The sequence below is a fragment of the Strix uralensis genome, chromosome 14 (genome assembly GCF_047716275.1).
Source record: "Strix uralensis isolate ZFMK-TIS-50842 chromosome 14, bStrUra1, whole genome shotgun sequence".
In the NCBI taxonomy this organism is placed as follows: domain Eukaryota; kingdom Metazoa; phylum Chordata; class Aves; order Strigiformes; family Strigidae; genus Strix; species Strix uralensis.
In genome coordinates this window covers 16,466,460-16,492,174 of record NC_133985.1, presented here as the reverse complement: position 1 = coordinate 16,492,174, position 25,715 = coordinate 16,466,460, and the positions used below count along the sequence as shown (strand labels likewise).

The following is a 25,715-nucleotide window of genomic DNA, read 5'->3' as shown; positions in this document are numbered from 1 at the left end:
AGGCCCTGCCATGGGTGGTAGCTCAGATGAGGGCTGCCAACACTCAGCTTTTTCCTATCCCAGACCAGCAGATCCAGTTTTGCCTGTTCCTTCGGAGCCTCGGCCACCCAGCGTTTTGGGCAGGGAGCTTTTCCTGCCCCAGATGAGCTGGTTCCCTAAAGCCCGGGCAGACAAACCAAGAAAACCCAGTGATCGGCTCTATGGTCCCGACTGACAAGCTGCAATTGTCCTCCATGGCTGAGCAAAGCACAAGGTGCATGCGGATCAGACCTCTGGCTAACAAAGCAAACCTGCGCGTTCATATCCCACCAGATGCAAGAGCCTGGATGGCCTTACCCCCCCAGGCACAAGGGGCTTACAGGTCGCAGTATCTGTGCCCGCTCCCATCTCACCCAGGGCACTGAAGTCCCTCCTGCGAGGTTCAGGCATGATGCCCCATTGCCATCCCCAAGACCGCACGGAGCATGAGCCGTCCTAAGGATGCTCCTGCTGCACCCTCGGCTTCGCCCTGCTCTCCTGCTCTGCTTCTCCAGCCTGTAAAATTGATATGCAAGTCTAAAATCTCCTTGATGACACAAGGGAGACAGGAAAGCACCTTACCTGGAGCTGAAAAAGGCAAGTGGCCTCCTCGATGCCTGGCTGGCAGCTACCAGGGATCTGGGTATTTGAGTGTTTCAGTCTCCTCCCCAGTCCCACTTTCAGAGCAGAAAAACTGGCTCTGCCACCCGCCACGGACAGCACATGACACCAGGAACATGACCAGTCCCAAGCGTACCTGGAAGAGGCATTGCCTCCGGCATGGGCAGGAGCAGGAGGACCCTTTGCAAGCAAGCCAGGACAGCTCTGGAGGCTGCAGACATCCACAGGGACCAGCCCTGTGACCAGGGAGGGCACTGGGGACTCAAGGTGGGAATGTGCTATGGTCAGGACCCTGCTGAAAGTGGAGAAAAGGGGATTTGGGGGTGTCCTTAAAACCATGGTGAGAGGAGGTCCTCGCTCTCCTCTTGGTGGGAGGTGTCAGGTGGCTCCAGGAGGTCCAGGCAAGGCCAGGCAGAGCTCAGCACTCCCAGCTCCCTCCGATGCTTGTCCTTGCTGCTGGCTTTCTCTCCAACATATCATTAAGCAAATACCTGTCAGCAGAGAGCAGTTACCAGCAGGTCTAAACACTTGCATAATGTGCTTCCCCTCTAATGCAATGCCCTCATTTCTAATAGCACCAATATGGGATAATAACAGTAACAATAATGTCAAGAAGGGCTTGTGTACCTGAAAGCTAATTTGTTTTCTCCACCTAATAAAAGGTATTACTTCTCCCACAAGATTTGTCCCATTTAAAGCCTTCAACTCTACAACAAAGTTGCTCCCGCAGTCATTTGACTTTAATTTACAGTAATTGCAGCATGCACAGAGCCCCCTCCCACTGAGCGAGACTAACCCTGGGTAACTCATGCAGGGAGCAAGCAGCTGTACAGAAGTGACTCGTCCCAAAAACCTGGCCATGTCTGCCCCAGGCCTCCTCCACCAGAGCCTGCACCAGCCCCAAATGCAGAGCAAGAGTCCCCTTGGCAGGTTTACATCAGAAATAAGGGATGAGTTTTAACAGCAAGGGTGGATAAATCCTGGAGCAGCTCAGCAAAGCCGGGGGCAGAGTCCCCATTGCTGCCAGTTTTACAATCAATAGCAGTGGTGCTTTCTGGCAGAGATGCTTCAGCTCATGAACAAATCATTCAGGGCACTCCCTGAGCACTCGGTCTTGAGGCAAACGACAGCAGCAATCGCGCCTGTCCCGGTGCGACGCAGCCAGGGAACTCGGGGTGCAGTGCAGGAGCTTGGTGGAGACACGCACAGGGAGCACAGTGCGGGGCTCTGGGCCGGATCCAGGGAGGCTGTTTGGTGTTGGGAGCAGCTGGCATCCAACCCCACTGCTCTGAGCAGCTCCTGCCGCCTTAGGAGGAGCCTCCCCCACAAACACTGCGCTCGACCTTATTTTTAACTGGTGACCTCATTGCTCGCTCCCTGCCAGCCCCAGCCGGGCTCTCAGTACTCTGTTGCAAGGGACCTAAGCCTGCAGCATCCTCCAGTTAGAGCAGCTCAGGGGACAGCCCTGCCATCACCCCCAGGACACGGGGACACAGAGCATCCCCCTAGGGAAGTGGCTCTCAGGGAGCACCTGGGCCATCGGGCCAGACTGCAGCCACCAGCACCTTACACGGGGGTGGCCGCCACCACCCCGCAGGACAGCAGAGAGTTGCAGCCACAGGCACTTCTAGACCCCAGCCCACAAACCTGGGCTCTGCTCTCACCCTGCAGCCAGTACAAAGCTGCCCTTGATGGAAGGAAAGCAACGTGCCAGCCAGCAGCCAAAGCACCAGCACGTGGCCACCTCCAAGCTGCTGGCAAAGCACAGAGCTGCGAGGGACTAGTGAAACTCCCAGAAAGCATTAATTAGCACAGTACTGGGCACTTATGTCCTCCGTTTCTGTGCCAAGGAGCCTTTGGCTACAGAAGACCAATCTCTCTGCTTAAATCACATCATTGTAGACCGCTGTTTATTTAGGATCCAGTGTGCACACCTGGGAAGGAAATGCAAGAGCTCTCCTCCTCCTCCTGCCATTTCTCCCCTTCCTGCCTCTGAGTCAGGCCATTTAATTTGTGCTGCAGGTGACCTGGGACAGCTATCCCCTTGCTCCAGGCCACCAGTGGCCACAGAGCTGCTGCTTCTTCCAAACGAGGACAACTGCTCATCCCACCTGTGTCAGAGGTTTTGCTGCTACTGAATGTGCATGTTTTAATAATGAAAAATGAGTCCCTGGGAAGCTGGTTGGGCAAGGGCTGGGCAAGTCCCAAAGCCCACCAGGAGGACCGAGCCTTTTTTATGTTTTAAATCTTTCCATGGCAGCTGCCAGGAAGCAGCTTTTACAGCTGCAAGTTACAGAATCTCTCCCAAGGAAAGAAAATAATGGTGGAAGCCTTTTTTTTTTTTTTTTCTTCCTTTTCCAAGTCACTGCCAGCATCTTAGCTAACTCTTATCTATTCTCAGCCGCCTCTCACCTCCCCAAACACTACCAGAAGTGCTCAAATTACTGCCAGCTCTCATTAGGTTCACGCACAAGGCAAGGCCGAGTGCTAAGACCTCCAGACAGTCAGATGCTGAATTCTGATGAATCCTTTGGGTAGAAAGATTTCAGCAACTGCAGAACTGTTTTTGTTGGCTATCTGTTGCAGCCCTTGCACTGGTACACAAGTGAAGCTGGTGCATGTTTGATTACTGGCTGCTGTAACAAAACCCAGGTGGGCATATGACTGAAAGAATTACTGTCTGCATCTTCAAAAAAAAAAAATCACCTCATTTCCTTAATTATTAAATTACACTAAAGCACTGCAGGTCAGTAGAATTTATCTGCAAGAAAAGCAATTGCTGCTTCATAAAACCCCGTTATCTTTATTTCTTTTCTGACATTTCTGTAAATTTTGGCTTTGCAGCAGAAGCAAAGCTGCCATTTTGCACTGATGCAGGAATCGAGAGCTCAGCTGTGGGAGCTCTCACTCCCCAGCCTGGGTTCAGAACCCATGAGACAAACATCCTGCCATGAGAAAAGCCCCAGCTGTCCCAGCCCCAGAGCAGCACCCAGCCCTGGCCCACAAACCAGTCAGGGCTGAGAAGAAAAAAAAACAGTTCATTCTTCTCATTTCATTTGTACCCACTGCTATCTTGATAGCTTTTAACTGAAACAGTTGTCAAAACAAATCCTTTCTTTAATAATGCTATCAACCAAAAGAAGAAAAAAATAAGTTTATTGTAGTGCAGATTTTTTTACCCCAGACACACTCCTTTCAAGTCTAGTTTTCTTTAAGATGCAAAAAAAGACTCTCCCTTTAGAGATCTGATCAGTCTAACCACGATTAAGGCAAGGCTTTCTCCATATATATGAGAGGAGCATTAGCCAAAAGGTATTTTAATAATAAAAACACTTCTCTACTGCACAAATAGAGCAGAGGAATGTTAAGCCTTCAGTACAGTAGAAATGTGCAAGACCTGCTAAAACCCAGAGGATTTTCAAAATGGGATTTGAGCATCATTGTTACCAATGAGCAAGTACAGAGGCAGGTGTGACACTCGGTCACCTCTGGTTAGCTATTCTGGACTTCTTGAAGTTCCATTTTAGCTGTGCATTTCTGCTCTTGTGAATCCAACAGAGGCTGCTCCCTCCCAATGGGCAAGCTCAAAAGCTAGAAATTGCAAAAAAGGAACAAAGCAGGGAACTTTCACAGCACAAAGAAACAGACACCATATGCAGAGCAGCTTCTGAGACAAATTAGGACTCCCGCTAACAGAACCAAATTGCTTCCTCTCCCCCTGCTTTAATATACCTTCCAAGAAGAAGGAGCATTTTATTATAGTGTTTTTACACACAAACAGGAGAAAAGCAGTATCTGAGTTTGTGAACAGTCTGCAGCTGACATGTCAGGCTGCATTGAAGAAGGGGAATTCTCCTGCTAAATTCTTTCATTAAATTGCCCAAACACAAATCAATCCCTTTTAGCCAGTTCTCATTTATTGCTATAAAACAAAGTACCCACATTCTTAGGGCCAGATCAGCGTTTTCCCAGCTCGTGCTGAAGCAAGCACTCTGCAAGAGAATGAGAAACAGCACCCTAGTGAGAGTCCCCATCCCACATCCCTGAGTCATTAACAGACATCTTCAGGAAGCTGGGGCTTCTCTTCAGCAACAGCAGCTTGATAAAGAATCCTCTCTGCTCTATTCTTTCCAGACTAGGAACTGCAAGGTTCATAAACATAAATATTTGCCTTTTCTTGCACCTCCTATCCAATATTCACTTCAACACCAACGCAGAGCTATCAGGAATCTAATTATGCCTCTCAGACTTAAAAATCACACCACGATTTTAGCTAACTCTTTAACTAGCCAGCTGCTTTTCTCCAGCATTGTCTTCACAGGCCAGAGAGCTTCTCCAAAGAGCTTGTTAACACATACAGCAGAGGGATTTCAGTGAAAAGACACAGACAGTCCACGAAAACAGGGAAGCAATCTGCACTTTAAGTCTGTCACGTTGTCCACCAGCCTGGACTATGCTAATCACATCTCTCAATGTGCTGTAAGAGCTGTCATTGCCAGACTGCATTTAATCACCGTTCTTGCAGCAGCAGTGATCAGAGTTAATCTTTTTCCCTTTAATAAGGGCTATTACATCATTCTCCAGCATGGAAACTACGAAGTGGGAAGGTCAAAAAGTTCTTAATTAGAGGGATTTTTATTACTGCGATAGTTCCGTTCTAGCCTCAATGAGAGAGATCTGCAGTACAGGCAGCAAGAGCTGGAAGGCATCTTGGATATATGAAGCACTGTTTGAAGCCTATGAAAACAAAAACCAAAATACACACATGAATAATTGTGATACCAATCAGCTTTACTAACCACATACTAATTTCAAACAGCATTGATTAATGCACACAAGAAACAGAAGCCTAGTGCTTGTCGCGTTTTTAAGGTTTCATTCTAGAAATCAATTTAAGTTTTTGAGGGGCTTTATGCCACTAGGCAAAAAAGCAAGTGGCTTAAAAACTGCCAAACAAGATCAGGTGCAATCCAAAGGCAGGATACTGTTTTCAATAACAAACAAGAAGAATTTATTTCAATGTGAAGCATAAGCATGCTGCAGCAGGAAGGAAGAACACACCAACTGGAAACACCCATTTCCTACCACACCTCAGAAGCTTACAAGCATTGAGAACCAATTTAACAGCTAGGAAGTGTTGGGACTCTTGCATGCTAATTTCTAAGCTTGTCTAAGGTTTGACTTTGGACATTTAAATTCTAGCAATCCAGACTGATAAATTTAATATGTATCTTCTGACCCATCATAACTGTCAGCTGGGACCACGTAAGGCTCACTCTTCATTAAGTAACTCATCTCTTGTGCAAATCTACAGACATTTATTAAAACATTTAAGTTATTAGATAGGTAAGCAGAATCTTAGGCCATGGGTTAGAGAACGTGGCACGTATAAGGATACTGAAGTGGAAAAAAATAGCATATCTACTTTTTAAGTATTAGCTTAAAAGTTTTAACTTTAGCATAACTGACCTCCAAAAACACTCCAGTGATTAAGGGATTAAGCACATCTGCTTTCTCTTTGACCTGCAAAGATCAGACATATATTACCCTGATTGAAAATTTGATCACAGTTCTTCGAGCAAGATAAAGCTAAACCCTCACTAAGTTTAAAATCACCATTGCTCCCTTGACTATAAGAAAGCTAAGTCACAAGCTGCAGAGCACCTGCCTTGTAGCATGCAAATAAGAACAAAATAACCCATGTATGCCCAACACAAGTCGTATAGGAGTACACACATAGCATCTTCAAATGAACTGTGGACAACTGAAGAATTTAGAGATAACGATATTATCTTCAATAACACCTAAGTGATTTGAAAATCCACAACGGGATCACAAAGCTTATTTATTTCTGTCTCCTTAGTACTGTCAGCAGCAATTCCCCCCGCTCCGACTCAGTGCCAGGTGGAATGCAGCAGGAGGCATCCCAAAGCTCAGCACACATTCAGCCACTACAATGTGGGGAACACTGACCTAGATCAGGTCACAGGGCAAAAAACTGCATGTATAAATGTGCAAACACAAAAACCACTTTGTGGTGAAGATCCCAAGGTTGTAATCAACTAACCAGATCTCATTCCTAAGAACCACGGTGTAACTCTTACCCCTGCAGTTGTTAAGCACGTAGTAAACTCTTTAGAGAAAGCTGAGAGTTCTTTACACAGCACAATCGTCATTCTGTGGAAGAAAAGTGGGAAAACCATGTAGTAAATACAGTCTACAAGAATAACTTTCTTTTAGCATTCCTCTAAAACACAAATACCTTGTTTCCATGCATATAAAGCTAAGTAAACCAAAATTGATATAGAGCATATAAACAGTGTATGAAGATCCAGAAGTTCCCCAAATAAATTAGGAGGGGGAAAGATGGAGAAATAAAGAGTTAAAGCTGAAGATCTGAAACAGCATTCAGAGGACAGACACATCCATTCGAGAAGGAACAGTACTAACCTGCCTTTTTTTACTGACAAGTGCCATTTTCTGAATTAGAAAGTGCTGCATATTTCATGCACTTGCCAAGTATCTCCCAACATAAAAGAAAAAAAATCTCATTTTATGCATTATTGTAAGGCCAATCTACTAATTAGTTACAGTAATTTTACAATATCATGTACCTAACATACTAAATGATTAACAAAGAGGTAATTAAGAATCACTTTCATACAACTGCTTTGTCTTATTTTAAAGGTCTATCTGCTAACTAGCACAAGCTTAGTGCAAACATTCTTCTTGGCTATACAAAAGCTTTCAAGTAGGGTTTCCTCTTTCTTATCAAGAAACGTCTTTAAGCTGAAAAAAGAAAGAGAGCTGAATTCTGCTGGAAGATAGTGATGTCACATATGCAGAATTGAAGAGCCCTGCATCTCATAGATTTGGAAAGAATTATTAGACAGTTTAATCAGTATGTAAGTAATTATATGCTACACATTTACTAAGAGATTAACTTACTGTGAAAGGGACTTGGCTCTGTCTGTGGCTGTCACCACCTCTTGTTTCTGACCATGTAGAAACAAAGCTGCTGTTTTGTGAAACATTTCAATGGCGCACGCTGTCAGTTCAGCCAGACTTCTTATGGCAAACGCATGAATATCCTGCAAGAGTTAAAAAGATTCCCCATACCATACAAAAACTGGCAGCTTTTATTATTTAAAACAAGTGAATCACACAATGCACTATCACTACATTGCCCTTTCAGACATCAGAATCTGCACAGAAATAGAAACCCATAAACTCTGGGAATCACAACTGTAACTTGGCAGCCAGGTGAACACTCTGAGGTCAGATATTCTCTTCCTTCTCAGTTACCTCCACTGATTTTTTAGCATCATGGTCACCATCTCTGGATTCTACTTGTTGGTTTTCTTCACTCTCTTCTTCTTCTTTAGGAAGACTACTGCTGAATCGTGCTATCCATTCATGAGCAGATGTCCTCACCTGTATGAAGATGTGCCACAGTATTGAATGACTGCAATGAAGCCCCCCTGTACACCACAAAACATGGAGTATTGGATCTCTCTAGAGGAAGGAAACAGCTACAACTCCTGAGCTAGCGAGGAGACCCAGGACAAGTGATCCTAGTGCCTTCAGGACTTTGTAGAAGGTTGACTGCACTGTAAGTTGAGGCAATCATTTCTCTAGCACCGGGTGCTAGAGTTCACCAGCAAGACCACGACTAGCAGAGGTGCTTTAAAAACACGTCTGCAGAATGCTGCTGCCACTTGGTGGATCTGAAGGGTAGTGAAATGAAGGCAAAAAAGGCAGTTCTACCTCAAACCAACCTCTGAACATAGTAACACCAGCTGCTTTGTACCAGGAGGAAGGCTTCAGTTCATGACTGCAGGATGATTTCACTCTGGTGGCCAAAGGCTTACTGCTCCCAGTTATCTTTGCCACCACTTATAACTGCTCAGTGACAGGGCAAAGACACACCAGTGTCTACTGATTCAGAGCCAAAGACACTACAGAACATGATTTTGCCCCATAAAGTCAAAGGAATAGGCCCATCTCTTTTGCCTACCGTTGTCAAAGGACCTAACACTCAGCTTGTTTTCACACATTTGATATTTTCACAAGCAAAGCAGGACTGCGAACCAGTTCCTGTGAGGAATCTCTCCAGCCTTTAGAAGATGGGAAATAACTCACCATGATCAGTTTGTCTGGCTTTGAGGAGATTCGCAGTTCTGAAAACAACTCTGTTACTTCTTTTGTGAACTCCTCATCTCCTAAAGGACAGGAAATGTTAAAGAATTCACACAAAGGACAGATACAGGAATAAGCAGCACTTCGATGCACAACTAGTTCTGCACAAGTCTGCCAACCCTTTCCTTTATTTCTCTCTGAATCATCACCTCAGGCAAGAATGCATCAAACCTGGTCTTTTTAAATTCAATTTCTAAGGTAAGTTCTGAAAAGGTAGAGACGCCAGTGCCAGAGGTTAGCTTTTGCTTTCTCAAATCTGGTTTTATGGTTAAGGTAATTCTTTTTTTTTTAGGCAGCATTTTATAATGCACTAACTTGCGCATCACCTTGGAGAGTCTGAAATATCACTTCAAGCTTATGGTTCTATTATATACGGCAGGGCAGATGTTAACAGCAGGGGGAAGGCTGTGAGATCCATCATATGCAAATATAAAAGACACATTAAATGCTAAATGATAGCAAGTGCAGGTGTGTAAGCCCTCCCTGATGAGCCATTTAGGTAAAAGCAATGCAAGAAATTTACATTTAAATCTGCATAATCCTCAAGAATCAATGGCTCTTGTGTATGGAGGCACCTTTGAGTCTTTCGATCTGTGTGGCTAACTCTCATTTAAAAAATAAATAAAAAGGCTTTTTGTTTTTCCACAGGTTGGACAACTCTATGCAGTCTTTCCCTCATGGTCAGGGAAACCCAGCATCTCCCTGAATTTGCATCTTGGCTCAAGGTCAGTTGTATGAACTGCCCAGGAGCCAAGCAACTCTAATCCTGCTCTGTCAAGAAATCATTCCTGCTACAAATTAATGCACAGCAGCTTTCCAGAGATGGAGGGTATTGCTACCTGTCATGCTCCTGGCCACAGACAGCTTTAAGATTAAGCATCCAGCTAAAGAATAACCTAACTTTGGCATCATGCCCATTGCTAGTGATCAGGGCTGGTTGGATCCACACTGAGAATTTCACTGAGAACCAGCTTCTCCTCACAGAACCTGGGGCTCTCTTACCCTTCTTTTCTTCCTCTTCTTCTTCAAAGAATTCAGGTAAAGAAAATGCTTCTTTGAGTTGTTCCATTTCCTCCTTCACTGTGTTCAACTCTTCTCCAGAGAGGGCATTAAGAACAGATTTCACCTAATTAGGGGCAACACAGACAAAGAAAGAATCATAAATACAACAAGAGAAAGAAACAGTATGGACAGTGCAGCACTGGTTTATATTGAATGTGAAAATATCACAGACTGATGTTAATGAGATACTGATATTTTCCTACAGGAAGGAGGGAAGGGAAAAAGACCTATTTGTGAAGCCCCATTAGGTAATAATGGATTCTTAAGGAGTTGTTCAAATTTCTTTCATAATAAAAAGTTAACGACTTCTGAAATTGCATGCTGATCTGCCCTCCTCTCTGCCCCAAGACAGAGAGGACAATCTCTACTGTGCTTACAATACTCTCCTCTTCTCCAGACCAAGGCAGCAAACAAGTGGATATGAGGAGAGAATAACTTGGGAGAAGTTGTTGAAGACATGCAGGAACTGAGGCTAGTTGGGTAAAGAGAATGGCTTTAGGAGTTGAGGACAGGATATAATGCTCCCAGGGTAAACACCAGATCACAATGCAGGGATCAAAGTGAAGTCATGTGATCAATCATTTTATAGCAAGTTCTGAGCACGTGATTTTACATGTATATACATATATTTCTAATCTTTTTTTCCCTGCTCAGCTGAACTCAAAATAGAAGGCAAATTGCTCAAGGCCATTACCTTTGATTCACTCTCTCTGGAAAGCATCTCTAAGGCCTCCAGATGTGAAAGACCCTGAAACTCATCAAACAGTAACCCATAATGGGCTTTCTTCTCCGTAGCCATGGTAACCTCAGTAGCTGTCTGCTGCTCTTCTTTCTCCTTTGCCTCTCGTAAGACCTGAAAAAGAAAAAGCAGAGGACCCAGGTCAGTGCCAGCAGATACAGAATATGGGAGGAGAAGGCTTTTGGTTCAACAGTAAAAATGGTTGCTTAACGACAGGACCACAAAAGAAGGGAGAAGAAATGAGAGAAACCAATGATGAGCTGATACAGAACTGCCATACCTGAGATAATGTAGAGTTTCTGTTCATTAGGCCCTTTGTTTTTTTGAATCCAGGGTCTCCCTCAGCTATTACATCCATTGTCTTTTTCCCGATGAATTCCAAGGCATCCAGACCTCCACTAATAACGCTTTTTCCCTAGGAATCAGATTTGGATAGACAGCACATAAAACTTGCAGAAGACTATACAATTGAGGAAACTGAATTGGGGGATTTATACCAGCAATGATATTCCAGACACTCACATAAAAGCCAAATTGGTCCTCGTCACCCTAAAATTCAACCCTAATTGCCACAAAGAGAGCACAAGGACATGGAAGGAGCCACAACACACTATTATCCAGCAGTTTAATACAGCACTCAGACAGCTGCAGCAATCTGATGGGAAATAAGTTTTTATTTTGTGAACAAGCTGGTTCTCAGCACATTAAAGTATTTAGTTCTCATCCTTCCAATCAGAAAACACGAGACCTGTGGGGTTTGGTTGCTAACTCTTGTTCAAGCCTTAAAAGCAGAAGCAAGCTTTCCATCTGTGGCTCTTTCAGATTCACAGGCAAATTGACAAGACAGCAGATCACAAAAGCACAGTTTCTAAGGATAATGGGTTCCTTTGAAGTGCGTTTCTCATGGTCACAGGAACAAGCTGATTTCCGAGCAATTTGGGCTAGTTTCACAGAAATTTTTGAAAAGGAGAATGGATTTCATCTCTAGAGAGTTCTGTGGAAATCAGTGGAAATATTCCAGGAATGAGTCTGACCCTGCATTTACCTGAATACTCTAAAGGAAGGGAGCAGAGATAACAGAGTACAGAGGTGACATGCACAGGAATGCACACACCACACAGGCCACCGTTAGGTTTTTTTGTTATATATCAACATTTAGTACAGAACTATCAAAATTCAAGACATCTTACACATTGAGTGCCAGTTAGAAGCAAGGCACAGGATAAAGGTTGTCTGAAGGTTGAAACAGTTTCTCAACATTCATCCCACAAATCAAAACTAAAAGTCCCTTCTTACAACATTTCAGATGAAAGGCAAAACCCCATTTTCTCCTGCATTCCCAACTCACTCACTGTGCTTTGGACAGCAGTAGAGATGGTTGATAAAACTCCAAGAGCCCCAGCAATAGGAAAGGAACTGCCATCATCAACTGCATCTGTGCTGCTAGCACCAGGATTCTCGCTTCCTGCATCAGAAGGCAGAAAATTAACTTCCTCACTGTCAGCTGCAGAGTGGAGAAAGTCGACAAACACCAAGTGTCAGACAGGAGCAGGGCTAGAATTAAGATTATTTACCTGCTTACTTTTCAGAGCTAACAGAAGTCAGCAATAGAGTATTATTTTATCACAGAGATCTCTACCTCAATATGCAAGATGCAGAGTAAGGCGATGTTATTTTGGGGCTAATTATGTTATGAGAAACGTTTCAGTGTTGTTCTTACGCAGTAAAAACTGACCTCTTGCAGCATCTCTAGTCTCTGAAGAGATTTCACTAGGACTGGGGATCCCAAGGGTTGTTTCTGCTTTTTCTATGACATTTGAAATACCTTGACCTAGAGAAGACAGCAGTATTACTTTAACCATGAGATACAACAGAAATCAGAACAGAAACAGGATTAGGGCTGCATATTGGTTTTTATCATTCTGGATTCCTCCTGTTCAAAACAGTTTTCCCAGCACTAAAACCTACTGCTATCCAGCCTGCTTACAAATGTAACGAACTCAGGTTTCATCTCAGCTTTTAAATCAAGTTGCAAATACCAGCTGAACGCCAGTTTAAAATACCAGCTGAAAATTATGCAAGCACTTTAAAAACTTGAAAAGTAGTTTTGGCTGTGCATATCTCCTTAATCTCACTGTACCTTTTGGTACAAGTTTTTCCCATTACTTGAACAACTCTCTTGACATTTTTCCAATAATTGCTGCTATAACAGAAATTCCCTTCTCTAGAAACAAGCTCAAAAGCACTAGCCTGAGACATGAAGTAACGTTAAAATATTTATCAAATACCAGAAAAAGCCTTACCTACAGTAGCTACAGTAGCAGATGCAGTTGACAGAAGAGATTTCCCCCAGCTTCCCCAGTACCCCCATCCTGTCTGAACTGCAGCAGGAGAATCTGAGACCTTTAATGAAGAAAAGCAGGAAAGAGTGATGCAGGTATTATGGTGAGGAGGGGAACACAAGCAGTCTGTAATGCATAACTTTTGTGCAGCCTTTTCAGATAAACAGCAATATGAATTTTCAGAACAGGAGTGGGGCTTATGCTCAGAATTATTCTATGCTCAAAGCCATGAAACGTGAAGTCACGTTATTCAGAGCGAGCACAGGAACATACCTTGAGGGCAGCTGCGGGCTTTTCTGTGGCAGCAGGCTGGCTTGGGGATTTGGGCTCAGGTCTTTTCCGAGTCATAGGCACAGGATTAAGTTCTTGCTCTCTCTCTTCATCGCTCTCAGCACAGCCAAGTTCCTCTGCTTTCTGTTCATTTTCACCTTCGTCAGATGTTTCTTCTTTCAGATTTTCACAGCTGTCTTTCTCAGACATGACTACAACATCCATAGAAAGCAAAGCAGATAATCACTCCCTTGTACACTTTGATATTAGTTCAAAAGCATCACATTTGTGTTTTAAATAATTAAACACAACTAAGACAGAAATGCCTTCATATTGCCACGCATACCGGCACAAACAGATTATGTTTTTAAGGGAGTGTGTACACTGAGTTACGTCTGACAGGAAGAAATGTCACACTTGGAAGTTTAAAGTCCCACAGAAACACGTGGGTTTATCTAACCGACACACCCTCTCCACAGGAAAGAAACAGGTTGCTAACTCTGAAAAGCAAATGAAAGATACAAAAGGTCTTCAGATAATTAATACATGACTTGCTTCACCCCAAAAAAAATTAAAAAAAAAATTTCTTGGGGTGGCTGCTTTGAAGGGTGTCAGATACAGATGGGGATAGCTGTCAGAATGCCGGGCAGGTAGGGAGGCAGCAACTGGTTCGCTTCTGTATTTAGGACTGAACTTCACCAGGGCATTAAAACTACCCAGAATCTGAAATGTGCTCCAGCTGCCACAGCGACTGGCCCTGACAGCACATCAGGGATGTCAATGACCGCGAATGGGGCTGCCAAGCTGCGGCCTGCTCACGGCGCAGAGGTTTCTCTCTCTTCCTGGCTTTGCTGGCGGCACTTCAGCAGCTCCAGGGCAGTAACCTGAAGGCAGCAGCAGCAGGCTGGACCACGCTGAGCACCCCACAGCCCCCCGGCATGAAGCTGCATCCCCGGAGAGATGGCCACTGATGCAATCAGGGCAGCCACTCCCAGCCATGGGATTTTGTTGGCTTTAAGCGCAGGAGGAGGAGAGCACTATGGAAAGGGCAGCTCTGGGGGAGGGGCTGGGGACCCCCACCCCATTTCCCCAGGCCCACCCGCAGCGGCTAGTGGGACCCTGCACCCCGCAGCAACCCCAGCACCCCCAGGCCTGGCCTGCCGCAGTCGGCTCCCTCCAGCAGCCGGGTCACCCCACCGGGCCCGTCCCCACTCGGGGCACCCCCCTGCGCTCCCCGGCCCTGGCGGGGCCTCCCTGTGCCTCCACTTCCCCAGGACACCCCCCCCAGGGTCCCGTAACCTCCATATGGGGCTGCCTGACCCACAGGGGACCCCTAGGTTCCCTAAAGCCCCCCCATGGGACTCCTGCCCCACAAGGGGACCCCCAGGCGCCCACAACCCCCCCCATGGTACCGCCTGCCCATAAGGGGACCCCGAGGTGCCCCAAAGCCCCCCTCCCCTGGGGACTCCCCGTCGCACAGAAGTCCCCTTCGAGCCCCTTGTGCCCCCGGCCCTCCCAAGGCCCGCTCCGCCGCCCCAGTCCCGGTGCCGGTCCCGGTGCCGCCTCACCCGCCGGGCCGGGCCGGGCCGGGCCGGGCCGCCCCACCAGCGCAGCGCTCCCGTCACCGGGCGGACCGTGACCATCGAGGCGAGGCGCAGAGCGGCACCAGCCGGCTGACCCCGGAAGTGCGGCCTAGCCCGGAAGGGCGGGCGGGGGAGCGCGTCCGGGCGGCGGGGCCGGCGGCGGCGGCGGAGGTTCGCGGCGGGCCGGGGCCGGGCACCCTCCCTGTCTCTCTCTTCTCCCGGTGAGAGCGGCGTCCCGCTACCTCACTGCGTTACGGGGACGCCAGGTTCTACCTGGCGGTGGCGGAGTCGGGGGAAACGGCGCAGCAGCGCGCAGGCCCTCCGCGACCACCAAATCGGGGGCCCGTGTCTTACCGCCCTGTTTTGGCACGGAAATGCTGCCGGGGGTGGGGGGGTGGTTTCCTAGCGTGACGCCAGGCCCATGTGACGTCATGCCGCGTGACGTCATGCCGCCGTGGCCTGGGTTGCCTCGGCTGCCGTGGGGGGGTGGGTGGTCGTCGTGTTTCCCGCGGCCTCCAGCAGCCCAGCTTCAGCGCGAGGTTTTTCCACAAGCGAACGTGGGCGCGTGTGGGGCCGGGGCTGCTGGGAACAGGGCTTCTGTTTTGTGGAGGTTTGTGCCTGATCGTTTTTAGCTGACAGAGCAAAAAAAAAAAGCTTGTTTTTGTGTGCAGCCGATCCCATGTCCTTCGTGAGTTACCCGTGACACGTGTCAGGCAGCCACGGGACCGCAAAACACCGCGTCCCATAAGGCAGCCATGCGTGCTCTCCTGTGGATTTTCTCCTTACGTTGGTTTTTGGGTTGTGGGTGCAGCCGCTCCCCCGCGAAGCCTCCACTGGTGCCGGCATAGGGTGATCCCTCCATGCGGCCTCTCCCGCCCTGGGAACACGGTGGTGGCTCTCGTCAAAACCCCACTGTCTGTTTTCACAAACTTTGCAGGAGTGAATGTCTTCAGAGCTCTGCCTTGTGCCGCTTCCAGATTTGAAAGAGGGGCAGAGGGGCCTTGCAGGGTGCTCACAGCAACCTTATTTCTGCAAGATGTCACAGTGAGAGCAGGGAGGTGTGCTCTGTGCAAAAGTGATGCATGGAGATCTATTTAGTGTGCCAGTCAGCGTGTTGTAAATGCCAAAATACGTTTCCACGTCATGTGCCAGAAGTGGCAGCCAGTCAGAGCAGTCTGTGGCCTGTCAGGTGTGTCTCGGTTTATTGCTTCACTTTTCTCCAGGTATGAAATGATGTTATGAGCAGAGAATGTAAAGCCATATAACTTGCAACCTCTTGGGCCCCAATTTTGCAGTGCCTTACAAATGTGTGTAATTTTAAGTACTATCAGTACTTCCATTGACCTCAGTGGGACTACTTAGAGTGCTCTAAGTTAAACACAGATACGTTTTTTCAGGATAAGAGCCAAAGATGACTCATACAAGCATATGCATCACGGATTTTTATCTTTCCACTGCTATTTGTTGTTACAACTTACAGTTTAATAAAGGTTAAATATATGGAGCTCAACTTCAGGTTCAGTTGTAAAATAGCCAGTTTCTATTCTTGCACGTTTCATCTTGCTTGGGCTTAATGCTTTCTTGAAGAATTGTGATGTTGGCATTGTTCATGCTTTATCCTTTTGGATCCTTTATCAGCTCCAGCACCTGTTTTGCATAAGTGTGATAGTTGAAGTATGGATTTCACAAATCATTTTATTTTTCCCAGCACTCCGCAGTGAGAGATCATTGTCTGCTTAGCAATAATGGCTTTTCCAAAAGCGAAATGTGACAAACAATTTCTAATAAATCAGACCTCGAAGAGTTTAATAGTAAAATTCAATGACCCATCACCAATGTTTTATACATTATGCAAGCTCAGTGCAAATATAGTGGAGAACATACGCAATTACAGAAAATAATTATCTTATGAGGGAAAATGTTGCTGAGTATTTCTAAATAATTGAGGTTCCTAATGTCATTTTAGGAGGAGTTTCAGACGTTTGGAAATCTAGCAATTCAACTGTAATAATTTAAAATGACAATAACACAGACAAAGTACAGGAGGTACTGGTATTATTCTCTAATAAATCTAGAACATCATCAGTTGGGAGGTTATTGTTTTAGAAGACTGTAAATTATTCTGTGCCTTTGATTCGATGCTGAAGATGAGGGTTTGTCTTCACTGCAGGGCTGTCATCAGTTGTGACTGCATCAGCTGCTGTGAAGTCAAGTCCCAATGCATGCAAAAGCCATTAAGTGCAGTGACATTTTTAACTGAAGGCGGCTGGGTCGTGGAGTGATGTGTGCTGAAGATCTGCAACCACAGCGCCTCACTTGCTGCTGCAAGCTGTGACAAACTCTGTAACGGCAGCTGCAGCAACCCAAATGTCAGTGGTCCACAAACTACTACAGTCCGCAGCCCGCCTTTAAGAAATCTGTGCGAGGTTACCAAAATAAGCAGGTAGTTGTCAGCAGCCTTCTGAAGGCTCTGAAACACTCTGAAAATACTAGGGGTATAAAAAAGGAAGGTTAAAACCACTTCTTCAGACAGAATAATAGTTGTTGATCAGCAGCAACCTTAGTATTGGGTTTTTTTCACACCTGTGCAGTTGATGTGGCTGGGATGCTCTTCTCCAGAGGCAGCAGGACTCAGTAATGCTTTCCCTAAAGTGTAACTGGTGGAAAACAGCAACGAAAGAGATCTTGGTACTGTCTTTAACTGTTCAGCTGTGGTAAAGTAGCTTCTTCAGCACAATGGTATCATGGAGTCCTCAGCGCTGGTTTCGTCTTAAATGAACAGACAAGAGGCATGATAGAACAGTGGGGCCAGTCAAAAAAAGAAGAGGGCAAATGAAGGGATTGCTCTTCACAGAGAAACAAGTGAAGCGCCTGCTTTCCAGTTTCTTGCAGGATTCAGTGGATGAGTTGGTTAGTTGAGCTTGAAGGAGAGTTGGACACCGCTGTCTTTTTGCCTTCTTTGTTAAACTGGTTTTGGCAATAGTCGCAACAGAAATGGATCAGATAATATGTTTCTCATCAGATGTCAAGTCTGGAATCTGGTTTGATCTTCAACAAATTACCTTTAACTACAAAAAAAATTTCTAGTCTGGGTAGTGTGTTATCAGCAAATTTTCCTGTTCTTGAATATGCTTAATTTTTCTCTGCTGAAAAGACAATTAGTACAAATCACCTGTATTTATACTACATTATTTTTCTGAAGGGATGGGATTTCTGTCTGCTTTAGGCAATGTTAACTAGTGATTCTGGAAGGATGAGAAACATCTGCATTATTTATTAAGAAAATGTATTGCTTTGTATTGTGATATTTATGAAATTCAACTCCTCTAGCATTTGTTACTGGTGGAAGAAAAGATGATAAATTTGGAGTCACACAGTCAATGGGATGAAGTGAGATATTCTTTAAGATAACGTTTTGGTTTGTGGCTTCTGTACTTTGTAAATTGTTTTTTAGGGCTCTGGAGCAGTCTAGATGGAATCATAACTTCAGGGAATGGATATTGGATTAGAAATTTTCTTGAATCAGGATTCCAGGAAAATTGATTACAGATTTTCTCTTATCAGTGTCATCTCATTTTGTTACAAGTTTGTTTTATTCTGGCTTTTAAAAAAGGAAAATCCTTGTGTGCAAAGAACATAAAATTAAAGTCTCTATCCTAATGTCTTAAAATATCTTTTGTGCATGTTAATTTGAAGAGTGTGAATTCTGTCCCTAGACAAAATCAAATTGCTGTGAAATATGAGGCAGCATTTGGGTAAACAAGATATGACCACCAAGTTGTAGCCACATAAAGTAAAAGATCTTCAACAGGGGCTTATTGTAAAACAAACAAGAAAAAAAGAGGCAAGAGTTAGAAAATACAGCAGCAGCAGGAGAGATTGCAAAAAAGGAAGTATGTTTAGACATCAGTGTCCTGATACTCAGAAAGAGACTTCCTCTCTGTGGCTGTGGATAATTACCAGGAGGGTTTTCCCAACACAAATCATAAGCATATTATGCAGTGTTCAGACATCTAACATTGATTGTGCCTCTAAAATGCTAAAAATCAGATGTATGTGTGCTTTGGTTTTTTCTAGATGCTAAATGAAAGACTGGCTTTAGAAGACCAGGGCTTAAAAGCACTTTGATATTGGTGGGGAGGGAGGCAGGCAGAAATTATTTCCTCTTTCTTGCCTTTCTTCCTCTATTAAGAAAACACTTTTTCTCTGTTAACAAATGCAGAATCCACTTTCTGACCCTAAAGATAGTTATGCATTTTGAGTAGTCTGAACAATTTGTTCTTTTTTTAAAACCTTTTTCACCTTAATGATTATTGTTCATGAGATTATTTATTTGGATGGGAAGATGAACATCTAGAGGACTGAAGGTTGTGCTAATGCCTTCTTACCCTCGTTTCATTACTGTGTTCTGAGCAAAGCTCTGATTTGGAACCTCTCAGCTGACAGTTTATATTATGCTAATCAAAATCTGTTTACTGGAAATGAAATTTGAATACTCCGTAAGCTTGCTATCATTAATAAACTTAATTTTTTTTTTTTCAGTTGGATTTCCAGTGTCTGCTTCTAATATCGATGGTCTTGAAAGTGCATTTGGATCCAAGACATTTTCTATCACTGAACAAATCAAGAGGCTCCTCTCCTATCTCAGAGCAATACAGACAGCTTAATATCATATGACCTCATTTCTCCAAATTAGATGAAAAAAGAATTTTCTCTAGCTTTCCATGAAGCTCAGCTATTGCCTGTTAATTTTGACTGTTAGTGCTGATCTTTCAATTGGATTTACACTGGAAAATGTAGCTTTTAACGGGACAGTTGCTTTTAGGTCTTTCAATGCATCACTTCATACAGTGTCTCAAGCTTTAGTAAGTTCTCCAGCACACCATGATATCATAGCCAAAGAGGGGACCAGTATTTTAATTGAATGTAAACTGAACATCACCCGGTATGAATATATTCTTTGGTATAACTCCAGAGGACACCTGCTTGAACAGAAGGATGAAGGTGAGCTTTTCTGCTATTTTCTATCCTTCAGTATTCCCCTTTTATACAGTATCTGAAAACCTCTGGGACTTTATTATCCTTTTCTCTTCCTATCCTCCTTACAGTTGGGAGATAAGGAGAGAGCAAGACAAAGCCCTTTGCCCTCTGGCATGTGAATTATACTTGAGTTCTGTCCTAGCCCATCCATCCTGCTGTGGTGCCTCACAGAATCATTTCGTTCAAGAGGCATCACAGTATTCAATACAGAAGAAATGAATCTGCATCTTACCAGATGCTAACCGATGTTTTTATTTACTATTGCTCAGGTTTATATTATATTTTTCCAAACACATGAATTAAACACAGTTCTCTATAACTTGTGACCTTTCCCAGCTGGCAGTCAGTGCTTTAATTTTGTTACAGGATTTTTTAAAGCATGGGGTAACTTTACATTTATTTTGTGGTTTACACACCAGTGAGACTGTGGAAACTACTGCAGTTTGTAATGGCCAACAATGAAATACATGCTATTTAACCCTTTCGTACAGAGGGAGAATGTATTTTCCTAGCCATTGGCTCTTACGGCTCTGTCCCTGTAGTTTTTAATTTTCAAAAAATAATGTCTTTTAGAGATGCATATGTTTTTCTTTATTAGTATTAATGAAGGTCATCAAGCTAATTGATAGGATCTTTTCAGAGTCCATCTTTCTGCTTTAAGTATTCTGTAACCTCTTTGTAGTTATAATGCCACCTGGAGATTAGTTCAAGGTAGAGTAATTAGAAGAATGAGTTATGAAAACAGTTTTCCCCCTAAGTTATAAATGTATGGGAAATACTGTATAAGGCTAGGTTCTTTTATTGATTTATTTTTACATGGGTTTTGTATATCAGCACTGCATGCTCAGCAGAAAACTGTGTCTCAAGAAAATCCTGGGTTCTTTTGCCAGCGGAGCCATTTACAGACTGTGATCTTTTTCATGGGTCACTTGACTTTTGACTCCGAACATATGGAAAATTAGACTTTATAGAGGACAGTCTTTCAACATAGTGTTCTACAGTGGGTGAGAAGCACTAGTTAAGTCTTAAGTTCCCTGTCAGAAAGAGCTAGTGGTCCAAAAGCACACAGGGGAGTGCAGATGAGAGAAAGGAGAAATAACAGAGTAGCAGGCATGCGGAATAATTTACGGTTGAACAGTAGGATTGGTAACTGGGCTATGGCTTTCTGTATCACAAGCATGAAAAGGAAATTTCAATCCTTGGTGTGCTGTTTGTGTTATGCTAGAAATGGACTGCTTACTTCCAAGCTCTGTCTCCGGTTCATGGAGCAAACAGCACATATCTAGTTTACCTAGTGATTTTTGTTTCATTTCCTGAGTTTATTTCTTTTGAATCTCCAGGTGGCCGGTGGAGGATTGCTGATAATTCCCTTAACATCACAAAGGTCAACTTTGCTGACCGAGGGCGATACACATGTGCAGGTGTTAATCATAATGACACCTTATATTACACAGTCACCCTGAGGGTTATCTTCACCTCAGGAGACATGAGTATCTACTACATGATTGTGTGCCTCGTTGCCTTTGCTATCACCCTCATTTTAAACATAACCCGTCTGTGCATGATGAGCAGTCACCTCCGCAAAACAGAGAAGGCTATCAATGAGTTCTTCAGGACGGAAGGGGCTGAGAAGCTTCAGAAGGCTTTTGAGATAGCCAAGCGTATCCCTATCATTACATCTGCCAAAACACTAGAGTTGGCCAAAGTTACTCAGTTTAAGACCATGGAGTTTGCTCGGTACATTGAAGAGCTTGCCAGAAGCATTCCCCTTCCACCTCTGATCCTTAACTGCAGGGCATTCATGGAGGAGATCTTTGAGGCTGTGCGAGTTGACGATCCCGATGAAGTTGGTGAGGAGGAAAAACAGACCCAAGGCTGCGGTACCCAAGCTGCAATATACCCCATCAACCCAGAGATCAAGCGCAGCGATTCTCCAGCCGGGGATTCAGACGATGGGTCCATGAATGAGCAAGGTCAAGAGATAGCTGTTCAGGTGTCCATTCACCCCCAGTCAGAAGTGCAGAGCATTGACACTGTTTCTCACGACAGCTGCCAATTTGTGCCTTCTGAGGAAGGCGCCTGCTGAGTCCAGCGATGTGCTGTTGTGACGGAAGCACAGCTGACCCTACGATACTGCCAGAAAGGGATCTGCAAACAAGCTGCCTCAGTCCTGTATGCACAAGAGTTTTCCAAATTGCAAGGTGCCAGAACTGCTACTGAAATCTGTATTTTCTGTCAGTGTTGATCTAATGGTTTCAAGTCTGTTAGAGAAAGCCATTTGGAATATTGTGCAATGGCTTTTCTTTTTAAAGCAAGTTTGCTATACTTTAAACAATTACAAAACAGGAATTCTTTGTCCTTGGCTCCTTGGTAGCTTCTGATACTTCTGACCTCTATTAGAAGTGGCCAAGCTGAGCAGTACAACTTGCAATAAGATCTTTTCCTTTGTGAATTCTTTCTTCCTTCACAAAGTGGAGCCGGAATTCCTTTGAGTCAGTGTTGTTGTCCTGATGAATTGAGTTGTGTGCTCTTTTTGAATTGCCTTTCGGTGCGTGTAGCCCATCAGAACCACGGTGAGCTTGAAACAAATGTTTTGTGTCGTGTGCTTCTATGTTGCTATCAAAATGTACTGTACTTAGGAAAAGAATAGTACCAGGATCTGCTGCTGGATTAAATGAATTTGTTGTAGTTTCAAAGCAGCTTAGAGAACAACCAGAGGGTCTCAGTTTTCCATGCATCTGCAGAAAACTTGTGCGTACTCTAGGGTGTGGAGAGCGAATTGTTGTTATAAAGCTTGTCTCTTAAACTTGGTGCTGATTGCCAAAGCGCCTTACCCTGGTTCTGTCTTACACAATGGAGCAGTAACAGCACTGCCAGCACTGTCTTTCTTTGGACTTTGCTGATTTCACTCCCTATAGAAAATCCAAAGTTTTATATTGTATTTGACATTGTTGTGAGAAAAGAATGACAGTAGTGTGTAGTGGTATAATTTAAAAATTAATTCATCTATAGATCAGGTGTCTCGAGCACTTCTTTCTGAACAACATTATATTAAAGGAGGTGAAAAGTAGTGACACTTTGCTCTGGCTAGTACTTTCAGAACGCAGTTGAAGAGAGAGTGGTTAGCGGAGGGGCTGGCTGAGCTGTTTGCCAGACACTGTTTACAGGAGTGGAGTAACTCAGTGACGGTGCCCTGCTTCATCCGCCAAAGGGGGCGGCAGAAGGCAGAGGCGCAGGTGCTGACATACGTACACACATAAGTACTTCATCAAGGATCTCCTGCACAGCTTCCTCAGCTGTAGAGATCCAGCCTCAAGGAATCAGAGTGCAGACAAGAATCTAGTTTCTTCTTTCACTCTTTGGTGCTGATTTTTTTTTTCTCCTTAACATTTGTAAGTTGTATCACTTAAATAGCATTTTATATCCTGTTGAGATTTAGTAGATGTAAGGCTTGTAAGCACTCCACAAATTAATTTCTTACAACTACTGGAAGCATATTGCCATATAATTTTAACAACTTGGCAACAGGAGCACCATTTAATTTCCCACAACTCTTTTTTCTTTCCTTATTATTACAGAAATGTCAGTTGAACAAGTGATTCTGGATGGCTGCTCAGGATTCTTAAGAGGATTTGACATTACGTTTACATGAATAGAGATGGAAACAAGCAGGCTCAGTGGTAATAACAGGGTGGGGCTGTCTGTTGCAATGGGTGCTCATAACAAAGGGTCTGAACAAATGAAATATATCAGAGAATGTGAAACTGAAGCATCTCTTACCATTTTAAACTACCTTCTAGGGAAAGTTCTGCAGTCAGCCACCAGTGAGTGCAGCCTAATTGGCTTTGGCGTGTTGGGTAAGAGTGGTGTTTGTCAGGAAAGAAGAAAATTGCTAACCTTGGTTATAATAGCATTCCCGCCAGCTTGGTACCATTTCCAAGACTGTAGCAAATGTTACCTGCTTCAGGGGAATAAAGCCTTCTGTAGACACTTACAATAGCTACTGCCCTCAACAGTAACTTCTTTTTTGCTTCCATAGTTTGATGGCACTTTAGGTCCAGGTGAACAGTTTGTATAGTTTTGTGTAACCTGTCTGGTTTCTTTAAGTTTTTTGAGGTGATCAGTGTTAAAAGATACTCTTGTGGATAAATGTCTGGTTCTCTTAGAAACCCTGCCAAAATGCTGCTGGCTTCACTTCTGTACTACAAGGAGGTCTGCAGGTTTGTTGCACACGTGGAGATTTGAGGGGTCGCATCGTTTTGGATATCCTAGTTAAAAGAGGTGAAGGCTACGAGAGAATGAACTGGTTTAATCTCCTTTGTGCCACAGGTCATCAGGATTGTACCTGACCTGCCTTTTTTTTTTCCCCCATAAACAGCTCTCCTTACTCTGTGAAACTGTTGCATTGTATGTGGCTGTAGCATCTTGGACATTTTGCCCCAAACTACATACACGATGTGGAGATGCAGCTACAAAATCAAAGCCCATTTAGTTGCTTCCTAAGAAGCAGTTATGCAGTCGTGACTGACAGATGTCTCATCAGAAGTGGCAGCTTACAGGCAGCAGAATGACACTAGAGGTGTGTCAGATGGGTGTCGGGAGAACAGTTTTTAGATTCATTCAATCTGTTATTTGATTTTTATACTTTATTTACATAGCTCCAAGTTCTTACTAAGTACAGTTACTTGGTGTCTTTGTGTGTCCTGTTGCTGGTGGAGAGAAATGCATAAAGGTCCTCAGAAATGCAGTTGCAGTGTCAATTGCTGGATAGTGAAGCTAAGAGTTTTGCTGAATTATTGCCGTATTTTGTTCACTAAATTAATTTCATTCCTGGGAAGGAGGCTGTTTTGTAAGGATTTCGGTAAATCAAGAGTACTTATTAAATGTAGGAACTGATCCTTCTCCCACTGAATTCAATTAGAACAGATTTGAAGCTCTAGTGTGTTTTACAAATGATATTACAGGATTTTTATGCATCTGAAAGCAAGGATGTTGGTGATGTTACACTGTAAATGTAATTTCCAGAGAATGAAATCTGACACTGGTTTCCAAACAACTTGTGAATTACTCTTGTTATCCTGAGTAGATGTGTGCACTTAAATTTGTTTGATGCGTCTAATTGAGCATTAACATTGAAAGATGATGTGAACGTCAGTGTTCCTGTCTTAACTTTTTGTAGGACAAGGAGAGTCTACAGTGGGTTCCTTGCTTTAAACTAAATTCTTTGACAATCACAAGGCTATTTTTCTCTTCTTTGTGACCTATTTTTATTTTAAATAACGTTAAATCTACTTGTTATCCAAGAGTACCTGAAACTAACTTTGTAGTGGTTATTTGTATTACCTGGATTGTAATGTAACTGTTTAATGTAACCACGTAGGATTTCATACTTTCATAAAATGAATTGGTAGATTTGCAAAATAAATTAAAAACAAAAGCCTCGTTTTGTTAGGGTTTTCTTTTTTATCAAGTAGGGATCATGAATGCCTGTCTGTCCGAGGTTACATGGCAGCTGTATTCAACTAAGCAGAGTGTTGTTAGCCAGCCTGACAAAGGTTGCTGGGATATTCAGTTATCTGATAGACCGTTCCTGCTGTGGTATCTTTGGGTCTGTCATTTTTTTATGTCTCAAAGTCCCCAGTAGCATCTGTAATAATTGTTACCAGCTGCATAAACAAATGGTGACAGACCTGAAATGGTTTCAGCAAGGCCCATAATTTCACTTTTGCAAGCTAAAAGGGTGATCGTGAAGTGCAGCGACCATCAGCCGTGAACCTGTATTTTCTGTTCTTACCTTTTTCACAGGGTTGTACTGTTCTATATTGTAATCACCTCTTTTTT

The 25,715-nt window shown here is 43.9% G+C and overlaps 2 protein-coding genes across 6 annotated transcripts; one reads left to right on the top strand and one right to left on the bottom strand.

Moving 5' to 3' along the window:
- Nucleotides 1–527: 527 nt before the first annotated feature.
- Nucleotides 528–15,389, bottom strand: FAM114A2 (family with sequence similarity 114 member A2). Of its 4 annotated transcripts, XM_074884073.1 has the most exons (15): nt 15,108–15,389; nt 13,255–13,463; nt 12,943–13,042; nt 12,375–12,470; nt 11,992–12,104; nt 10,920–11,054; nt 10,595–10,753; nt 9,841–9,964; nt 8,782–8,861; nt 7,945–8,073; nt 7,588–7,730; nt 6,744–6,816; nt 6,109–6,162; nt 5,282–5,376; nt 528–934 (listed from the first exon to the last, which is right to left on the bottom strand). In XM_074884073.1, the coding sequence occupies exons 1-15, from the start codon at nt 15,280–15,282 to the stop codon at nt 556–558; spliced, it is 2,064 nt and encodes a 687-aa protein (XP_074740174.1). In that variant the 5' UTR covers nt 15,283–15,389; the 3' UTR covers nt 528–555. The 4 variants fall into 4 exon arrangements, with proteins under 4 accessions (XP_074740174.1, XP_074740171.1, XP_074740172.1 ...); XM_074884070.1 differs by lacking the exons at nt 528–934; nt 15,108–15,389 and adding an exon at nt 14,820–14,919 and having other exon boundaries at nt 3,779–5,376; nt 11,992–12,143; XM_074884071.1 differs by lacking the exons at nt 528–934; nt 15,108–15,389 and having other exon boundaries at nt 3,779–5,376; nt 11,992–12,143; nt 12,947–13,042; nt 13,255–13,392.
- On the top strand, nt 14,970–25,311 carry MFAP3 (microfibril associated protein 3). Of its 2 annotated transcripts, none has more exons than XM_074884074.1 (3): nt 14,970–15,055; nt 19,377–19,838; nt 21,215–25,311. In XM_074884074.1, the coding sequence occupies exons 2-3, from the start codon at nt 19,559–19,561 to the stop codon at nt 21,958–21,960; spliced, it is 1,026 nt and encodes a 341-aa protein (XP_074740175.1). In that variant the 5' UTR covers nt 14,970–15,055; nt 19,377–19,558; the 3' UTR covers nt 21,961–25,311. The 2 variants fall into 2 exon arrangements, with proteins under 2 accessions (XP_074740175.1, XP_074740176.1); XM_074884075.1 differs by lacking the exon at nt 14,970–15,055 and adding an exon at nt 15,941–16,023.
- Nucleotides 25,312–25,715: the final 404 nt, after the last annotated feature.